The sequence below is a fragment of the Chelonoidis abingdonii genome, chromosome 11 (genome assembly GCF_003597395.2).
Source record: "Chelonoidis abingdonii isolate Lonesome George chromosome 11, CheloAbing_2.0, whole genome shotgun sequence".
NCBI lineage: Eukaryota > Metazoa > Chordata > Testudines > Testudinidae > Chelonoidis > Chelonoidis abingdonii.
This window is the reverse complement of record NC_133779.1, coordinates 35,916,486-35,926,420: the sequence shown is the minus strand read 5'-3', so window position 1 is coordinate 35,926,420 and position 9,935 is coordinate 35,916,486. Positions and strand designations below refer to the sequence as shown.

At 40.9% G+C, this 9,935-nt stretch overlaps 1 protein-coding gene across 6 annotated transcripts in view; it reads right to left on the bottom strand.

Moving 5' to 3' along the window:
- Nucleotides 1–9,935, bottom strand: part of KDM4B (lysine demethylase 4B) — a 172,479-nt gene that overhangs the window by 78,587 nt on the left and 83,957 nt on the right. Inside the window, exon 9 of one of the 6 annotated variants that reach the window (XM_032777718.2) lies at nucleotides 6,000–6,184. The exons of the other annotated variants lie outside the window; for them this stretch is intronic. Within the exon in view, the coding sequence (XP_032633609.1) occupies nucleotides 6,131–6,184 (54 nt within the window). The 3' untranslated portion in view covers nucleotides 6,000–6,130. Of the gene's footprint in view, nucleotides 1–5,999; nucleotides 6,185–9,935 lie in introns of those variants that run through there. 6 annotated transcript variants of the gene reach the window in all.

Below are 9,935 nucleotides of genomic sequence, written 5' to 3'. Positions count from 1 at the left end.
ACTGTGGACGCGCTAAACCGATTTTATTAGATCTGTTTTGTAATATCAGTTTAAGCTACTTCGAAATAATCGTGCAGTGTAGACGTACCCTAAGTCACTCCTTGCTATGTCTGTGTTTGTGCTGCAGCCAGCCAACCACATCCTGGATCACACCAGCCTTAACAATTACCACAAGGTGACCCCAACACACTCCCAGTCCCAGATTTTCCCCTAGAAATCTATGTCCTACACTGCCCAGCCCTCTCCTGGACAGTACAACTATATTAAGTCTATTATTCCCTTAAAGGAATAATATGCACACAGCTTGTTACCCAGACACTTTAATTTGAACACACTGGATTAGATAAAACAATAAAACAAGTTTATTAACTACAAAGAGATAGATTTCGAGTGAGTACAAGTAATGATGAGGCATAAAACTCAGAAATGATTACAAGAAAAATAAAGATAAAACACGTATAGTTTTTTAGGCACCAGTATTAGATTAAAAACAAAGTTCTCTCACCACATGCTTTCAGCAATCTTACTGACCAAACTCTTTAGTCAGGACCCAAGTCTTCTGCTGCCTTTAATGAGGGTTTTGACTGAGCAAGGACATACATTTTTATTCCTGATTAACTATCATAGTTTCAAAGTAACTGCACCTGTATTCCCCCTCTGGGGCCCCTTGAGGGTCACTCATCTAAGGTTTCCAGCGGTAACCTCTCTTGGGCAGAGACCCTCATCTCTCCCACTCCTTACTGGGGTTTTAAGGCTGCACAGAAGTTCTATAGTAACAACGGCCATCTCCATTTCTCATGAGTATTTTGCCTTTGAAACGCCATGAACTTCACATCTACATTGCTACATACTTCTCTAGCCAGAGAGGCAGACTTTACATGAGGAAAAGTTCTGATCCATCCCAGACTTGCTTAAGACATATGCAATCCTTCCATGAATGGCTGGGAAACATGAATGATCGAGAACACTAGGGTTTTTCCTCCTAACTCTCACCAACTGGAACATAATATTTGTAAATAATGCTCGAAAAACGATTTACTCCACTGAAGCCATCAGCAAGGAACCACCTATCCTGTTAAAGTGTCCACTAATTATGAGCTACTTGAACTGAGAGGACCAATGTTTTGTTTGGTGACAGGCATCTTAGGAACTGTTCTTTTTGCTTTATGCCCACACTCATTGGCTGACCCTCCAGTATCATCTTCTGAAGCTATTCCAATGGAATGACACCATACCTCAGGAATCAACTGGTCAGGGGCAGCTTTCCATTCCAAAAGGCCAGCCCATCTCCTCCAGACTCTTCAGTAACCACCCAGAGCAGACAAATTCATTACCAAACAGAAGAACAAAGTCTTCAAAAGCACCAAAACCACTCTGGTTTACACTGTATGGTAATTAAGTTTGAAGTAAACCAGGCTAAGTATTAAAAAAGGGTTCTCCTTTTAAAAACTATCCGAGTACTGAACTGAGAAATCTCTCAGATGGGCTGCAATCTTCACTGATCCCCCTCAGAACCAAAGTAAGAAAAAGGCACCATCATTCTCCTTAAAAAAGGTAAATATTCTGCCTCTGATAACAGAAAGCTTGCAAAGTAATCTCAACAGCTCTGTAACAGGATGGCTTGACCTTAAGGGTCAGAAGGCTGCAGCAAGTCTGCCTTGATGACTAAGGAGCCACACCTGGGAGAGATGAGGTCTCTTCTCTGTAAAGATCAGCAGGAAGCTGCAATGAAGAGGGGGGAAATGTTCAGGGATCAGAGATTGCCAGGCATGAGCATGCTCCAGCAGAGTCCTGGGAGTTAGGACTGAGACACCGGCCAGACAGGCCCTACCAAAGCTGGAAAGGCCCCAGGCAGGAAGGCCTGGGAGGAGGAAGAGAAACTTTTGTTTTGCGTGGACTTTCAGAATGACTTTGTTCTGGGATTTTGAGTTTTGTTTGGCGTTTATTTCATATTAATAAACCTAATCCCCAAGGAGTGAACAAGCCTGGGTGAAGTTTTATTTGAACAGTCCAAGAGCAAAACTGAGGCAGCCTGCCTGCAGTGTGACCCCAGGCCATGCTTTCAAATTATTCCTGCCAGCTCCTCAGGAATTACATTAACAGGAAACTAAACCCACCTTCTTCAATAAAATCCATTGACACCAGTGTGTCAAATAAGCAATGTTTCAGCTGATGCATCCCTAACCTGTTGCCCTGCTTATTTCACAGTGGCTTTGTTGTACATTTCACTTTATAGACAAGATCACTAATATCCAGGCACTTAAAATCTAAATTAGACATATATCAGTGACAAATGGTAAGCCATGGTGGAAAAGGTTCAGGCGCAGTAAACTATGGGAAAGAAATATTGCTCCGAAAAGAGCACCTTTTCCAAAGAAAGGCAGGCTATGTATATTATTGTATGTAGTCTTGACTATATTTTTAAAAAAAAGAAAACAGGCAAGCAGGAGAGCTACAGTGGAGATCTGTGATGGAAAACTAACCAGGAGATGAAGGCTACTTGTACCAGCACATAAAAGTAGGACTCAGGCAGACAGAGCATCTTGACCCCATTTTGTATTGAGACAGATAATTTTAAGACAGTCTTTGGAGTAAATGGGAGATGAAATGAAGCTATGACAATGCCAGCCTGCGGTAACATAGATGTTCTCAGCCTCTAGTGTCTGCTATTAATATAATAAGGAACATAAGAAATTGCTCCCATCCACCTATATCCAGTCAGGTTTGCAAAAGAAATAGAAAAGCTGACCTGTGATACACACATGAATTTCTTGAGTAATTGCAGGTTCAGAAGTGCCTTCTTGAATAAGGGAAGACTATAAGTATAGGCTGTTTAGGGAGTTCTGTAAATGCGGGCTATAAAAAAGGGTTATTAGTAGTGTAATAGTATCATCTTGTAAGCTTTACTGATTGATAGAGGCCTTGTACAGATAACAACCAAAAACAAAGCCAACTAAAGCAGAAATGCAGAAGGGGACTGCAGTCTTATCTAGCAAAACTACACATTACTAGGAAGAGAAAACAATCAGTTGCTTTATTTCAGTCATAAGACTTCCTGGACAGTATTAAACAGAGAAACCAAACAAAACAGAATTAACTGGAGCCCACTACCAAAAGGGCCAGGGTTCATGAGAAGATACTGAAGGGGGCAAAAACATGTGAGGGTAAGAAGCATTTTCTCTTATAATCTCCACGTCTAGCAGTCTGCATGCAAACACTTACTACTAGCGTACAAAGACCAAACACTCACGCTCAAATAAAATGGCAATATCATTTGCATTAAGTTATGGATCTAAACAAGGGAATTCAGAGCTCAGACTGACACCTAAAATGTTGTGCCCCCCTTTCAAACACAACCCTTCAATGTTATCCCCTTAGCAATCTTTCCACTCAGTAAATACCAACTGATTAATACAGCCCAGCTCCAAAAACATTAGAATCTTGAAAAGTAATACTTCCTGCAGGAGTTAGATCTCTCCACGTGACAGACCAAGGAATCTAGAAGTGGCTGGGAAGGCCTGGTGATAATGCTCCATGCTGATATACATGAGTCTAAAGATTGATATCAGATTTCTACCCCACCCCATAAGCCAGTAAAGCCACTGGTTCCACAAAGACAGCCAGAAACAAAGTGCAATGCTCAACTTCAGCTCCTTGTTGAAATGGCATTGGCAGGCTCTGGTAGGTTCCATTCAAGCCTTCTTGATTGGAAGGATGATGGCTGCAACACAATCTCTTGAGGACAGGTTGAGGCATTTACAGGGATAATGTGACGATTTGAAGATCAATGTACAACGTATGGATTCTGACTGATTTTATGAACTCTGTCTAATTCCAAACCCCAATGTGTAATAAACAAGCCATGAGCTGATAAGGGCCAAATAACATAACACACCCCTTGCCCAAAAGAACAAAAGTAGTCATTAACAGTTTAATAACTGCTCTGGCAGGACAACAGGTATATTAAAGAGGGTGCTTAACCTCGGAGAATCTGGTTATTCTTGGTGGTCTATGGGGAAGGGATTTGGAACAGGAATTTTGCCCGGAAGAAGCAGCAACAAAGAAACCTGGTGTTAATACTAGTATTTAAAGACTAGACAAATTACACTTGGGACAGCAGAGAGGAACAAACAGGCATGCTTTCATAGCAGAGGGGACCTTTTTGGACTACTAGAACCACCCAGGAGCTGGAGGACACTGATTGCTGAGGTCAGACAGAGACTCTGTATTCAAGAAGAGAAACCATATGCAGGAATGGGATTCTGGACTCCTTAGACTCTGACCAAATCCCAAAGAATACTGCAGACTGGTGAGGAAACCGAGGGAGAGATTTGCATGCGGGTGATCTTTATTTTGTCTCGATCCGTTTCTCACTCGTACTAAGTAAAGAGTAATTCTGTTAGAAACCTTTGCAAAAGACTGTGGTAGCTGAAGCAAACAGGCCTGTCCCTGATGAGGAAAACCCTAAGCTAGAGTGCCCGCAAGATTGGAAAGGACGTTATTAAGCGTCTGGGGAGTCTGGAGGTGCTAGCAGTAGTTTAATGGCTAGGCAGTTGGATGTCAAGTATCATCTCCAAGAAGGGGGTGCTGGAAAGAGAACGAGGATACATCTACTTTGCAGCTGGAGATGTAATTTCCAGCTTGGTTAGACATACACACACTAGCTTTGATTGAGCTACCACAGTAAAATAGCCTAGCCACAACAGCACAATGGGTTAGCTCCCCAAGTACATACCTGGGTCCTCAGACAAGCCTGTACTCTGCATAACTACACTGCTGTTTTTAGCACATTATCTCAGTCAACACTAGCACATGTTCGCCTACCTCCAGCAGCAGTATAAACATACCTTGAGAGTGTGCCAAGAATCCCAGAGCCAGAGGCAGGGATTGAACTCAGTTCAGTCTCAGGAAAGCTTAAAAGCACGAAGTAATCACTCCCTAAACTGGGTTAACAGCTTGGAAACATCATCTCATTAAGCTCTGCTGCACGAGGCAATTGAGGTATGCATGATAGGGACAATTTCCCTACTTTGAGAGAAGTAGAATGTTTAAAATAGCATGTTAAGAAGTTTCAGATACTTCTTATACACCTCTTGAGACAGAAAGGTGTTTGCTAGGTATTGGTTTATGATAAGTGAAAGAGGCAGAAAACAATTACTTGACAGATTACTTCCTTCAGGTCAGGTCAACTGAACACCTATTCTGATCTAAGAACTGGGAAGCAAAAAAAAATAGGCCAGGCCTGAGGCAGAAACCACAGAATTCAGCTGACCATCCAAGGTATCCTGTCTGCCAAGAACCAGGACCTGACTCGGACACAGTAAGGAGATACAAGAGAGACACACAAAGCTGACTTGATAATCATACCATGCACTGACCCTTAGCTTAGTTAGGGCAAGGATTTCTTGGATAAAAATGCTAATATGGTAATAGGCTGTCTATCAGTAACTAGCTGACAGATAACAGTTCACATCTCTAACATTAAATATTCCTGTCCAGCTACAATTATACATCCCTCTAATCATTTTGACTATTTCCCATGTTCACCTCAGAAACATTTAATTTTCACTGGGTTCTTTAAAAAATTCATGTTATAGCAGCAAACTAGCCAGTTAAATGCCCACCAGACCAACTTCTAATTGAATCTTAACCTCCTCTCCCTCCCTCGCTCCCCGCACCCCCCACCGGTGTTTACTAGCCCTAGCTACAAATTCACATAGATGTAAGGTACTCATCTATAATTAGTTGCCTATGCAACTTTACAGCCACTGCTGAAGTGTTGATTTTCTGCAAACGTTGATGCTTGTCCTACAATTACAGCAGAAACTAGTTTCTAGTAAACTGATCATTAAACTGTGCTCTGGTTATAACGCATTTTTGCAGTCTAGACAGGTTCTCCTGTAGTTAGCAGTACTTTCTATCTACCTGGCAGGAATAAAGTGCTACTCTATGTAGGTTTTTCTAAGGCCACCCATCACTGCAGTACATGAGCACCTTCTTATTGTATGTCATTAATATCTTCCCTTCCATTCACAGCTGTAAGTAGAGCAAAATCTATGCTCTGAGTCCCCAATGTCAGAGCATATGGAAAAAAAGAGCACTGTCCATCTGGCTAGTTGCAAAAGGCCTGTTATTGACATCCTCTGTTGTGGTAAGCACAGGAGTCAGCCCTGCTTGTTGCAACCTGGAGAGAGGAGAGATGGAACATCAAATAGATTGACTTTTTTGTACTGAAATAATATTCTGTACTTCCACAGTGTCATTTCTAAGCACTTTAAGAACTATGATAGTGACTTAGGGAAAAATCACTCTGGTATAAGTGAATATAATACAGCTATGTCTGACAGCAAAAAAACAAAATAAATGAACAAAATCAGAATAGCTGCTTTAGTCAATTCATTTAAAAAACCTGTGGTATTTCACCAGAAAAGCACAGTCCAGCACTTTTCTATCATCATGAAAAGTACAGGCAATCTGAGTTCACACACAACACAACCATCTGATATTTCATTAAATCCTTGTTTAACTTAAAAAGGAGAGGTTAATGAACTTATTGCCTATATACCATAAAAGAGCTCACATCTCATCTGGAATTCCCTACCCTGGCAACAAAGGGTTAACACACACACACATGCAACTCAATATTTTGGAAATATTAAATGGAAATCCTGTAATTAGAGAAGTGTCACCTAGTGCAATGGAAATAAATTGGGCATCTCCTTCCACTCTCCAACTTTCTTTCCCCAGATCTGCTCAGAGTTCTCTGTGCTGTTTGTTCAGTAATTTCACGCTATGCCTCTTAACAATGTGAGCATGGAGGCTCAATCTAAAACTGCACTTCCCAAATGTCACTTGTTTGTGAACACATGGCTGAGCTCAAAATTGCTTTTAATATTAGAGCAGTGCCCGGTGGCGCTGCAGTAGTTAACGGTTTATCAAAATTTCAATGATTAAACCCCCATTTTCTGGGGTTTAGAATTCCAAGAACATTTGCTACAAACTGAAATTTATTATGCCAGGTTGCAGCAGACCTGAGCACTATATTTAAAATTTCAAATCAAATTTACGTAGGTTTTTTTTTTTTTTTTTTTTTAAGTCTGATGCATACAAAACTTATTTAAGACCTCTTGTGGGTTTTAGGCTTTTCTTATTGCTCCTTTAACTCCAAAACACAATCTCAGAGTTATGGCTTCCGTTCCACCCTTCCTTACTCTCCAGAGCACAGATATAAACAGAATATGGCTTAGTCTACAATCTCAATAAATAATCTGACATCTACCAGGGTGAAAACACCCTAGGGTAGGGATCAGCTATTCGAGTGGGGAAAGAGGAGGTAACTACACAAGATCTCCATAATCCCATAGTAGCTGGATGTTTCTGCTGTAAAGATCTGCACTTGATTAAATGACAGCATTGACCAAATTGTTAGTGTTAAGCTTTGGAGTTTATACCCCAGGGAGATTTATCTACAAGAAGCTTTTTCTTTAAGTTTCACAGCATTACACTAGTACTGGTACAAGCTATGGTAAAAACATTGGCAGGCAGCAGGCTTTTATTACCCCTGTACGTCTCCTAACTCTGTTCACAGATGGCCTAGATAACACAATGATAAAAATGCAGTGGATGTTTTATACTAGCGCTCCCACCATTCCCAACCACAGCTGCAGTGGTGCTAGTCTGACAGTGGGAATTTTAAGAAAGCTCAGCACATGTAATATTTGAAATGAGATCACTCATTTCAGCTTGTTGATTCAGACAGAGCACTGCATTGGATCCTATGAAAAAGTTTTCTTCATAGCCATGAGGGGGGTAAATTTTTAATTTTTTTTTTTAACTGATGCATCCTCCTCCAGAGAAGAGTTTATGACACACTGGCCAATCCCTACTCCATCTGTGCCTGGACACAAAAGGAGCTATTTAAAGCTGGGATAGCCAATACTATGATGAATTTCATGGCTTTTGTAGCTTTAAGACAGCCCATTATCTTACTTTGCACTGGCAGAGATTTGCTGGGTATTATTTCAGTATAGATTTGATTCAATTGCATCTAAAAGATTAAAGAATGAAATTAAAGTATATTAAGTGGCTAGCTACGGTCCAGACAATATTGCCAGAACCTCCTTCTAACGTTCCTCCCAGAGCAATAGCCAACTGGCAACTGTACTAATAGTTTCATGACCTGGCCCATCTGGTAGCAAAACAGCAAGCTCTGCAACTCCTTGGCGTGTATTTTTGTGAATTTAGAATCATCACTCCTTGGAAAATTAATGGTAGTGTCTCAAAAACTGAGCTTAGGATTCATGCTTCAGGTCACAAAACTAGTTGGAGGTTAGAAATAAATTTTGTCCCATGGTATATGATTGCTCGGTTAAGCAGAGTCTGAAGGTTTAAATGTCTTCCTGAAGAAGCCACGGCTAGAGACATGAGACCAAACTAGATGTAAAATTGATCTGTTCTGATGTGGCACTCATTCAATGATAATCACCCCTTTCCCCTTGGCTAATAACTATATTTTCTAGTGTTTATTACATTGGTGTTTAATCCCAGCCTAATCTGAATGAGTGTGCCTACATCCATAGCTCTCATTCACCACTTACCCACTATAAGACTAAAAGCAGAGTCAAATTGATAGAGGGAAACAATCACTGATCACAATGTGACAAGACAGGACAGCGCTGGCTGATGAATTCTCTTCATGCCCTGAGCTATATCAGTGCTCAGTGGAATTCCCATCAAGTGGCCTCACATCTCCTACAAACTGTCAATAAAAAAAACCCTGCTAAGATGTATGTTTGTGGAGTTAAGGGGAATTTATTTCAGAACAAGCATAGAGTTCAGATGTCAAATTTGTCAGCTAATAATACATCCCCTGAGACCATGGGCTGAAAATTACTGGAAAAAATAAACAAGGCAGGCGTTTCACCTTTCAGTAGCCTAGAAGGATGGGCATACTTTCTGTAGGATGAGCTGTTCAGACACTGAAGATTATGGCATTTGATAGTCACAGCCAGTCTGCCTGTGCCTGCTTAGGCAAATTTACAGAACACCGAACAGGGAGGGGAAGGAGATGTAGCAGAGAAAAGTGCTTCTTCAGGATGAAGTTAGTCACAAGCAGCTTTGCTTTCTATTTGGGTAGATGGTATAAATCCAATAAAGAATGACAACTTGAAAGAAAAAAGTAGAAAAGATAAACAGTAACATTTCTTAAAGATATCATGGTTTCTGTGATTCCACAAGTTCCCTGACAGCCTGGTATTGGAGTTATGGAGAGAGATCATATTCAGCCTCTAGAGAGAAAGCAGTGCCTCCCATCACTCAAAAGGCAGTCACTCATGGTGATAAATGAGCAGCATTGATTAGTTCTGAATAGAATCCTGTCTAGGATGTCCTGACTTGGTTGGGAGGATGACTTGGTTGGCAAGGAACTATGTCTTGAAGACAGGTCTGCTAAAGTGAGAGAGCTGTCAAAAACACTAATGTCCCAGGGGAGATGAAGAGAAGGTAAAAAACTTCTAAGACTAACCATACACCTCCTCTTACTCACAAAACACAAGTCATTTCTTAAGGAAAAGTGAACACTTACCTTTTCTGGATCAAACTGAACCTTCACTATAAATAAGCTATACACATTTCAGGGACCCAATCCATGGAACAAAATATTATTTTCATCATTATGAACATTAGCGTTCAAAATGTCTCCTCCTGGGTCTGAACTATGCTTTTCCTGAAGGATATGCTTGTAGTAAGCTACTCTAGGGCAGAGACTGTGTTTTCCTCAGTATTTGGAAAGGAACATGGCAGATTTTATAGACCCTAGGACTGGAATGGACCTCGAGAGGTCATTGAGTCCAGTCCCCTGCCCTCATGGCAGGACCAAATACTGTCTAGACCATCCCTGATAGACATTTATCTAACCTACTCTTAAATATCTCCAG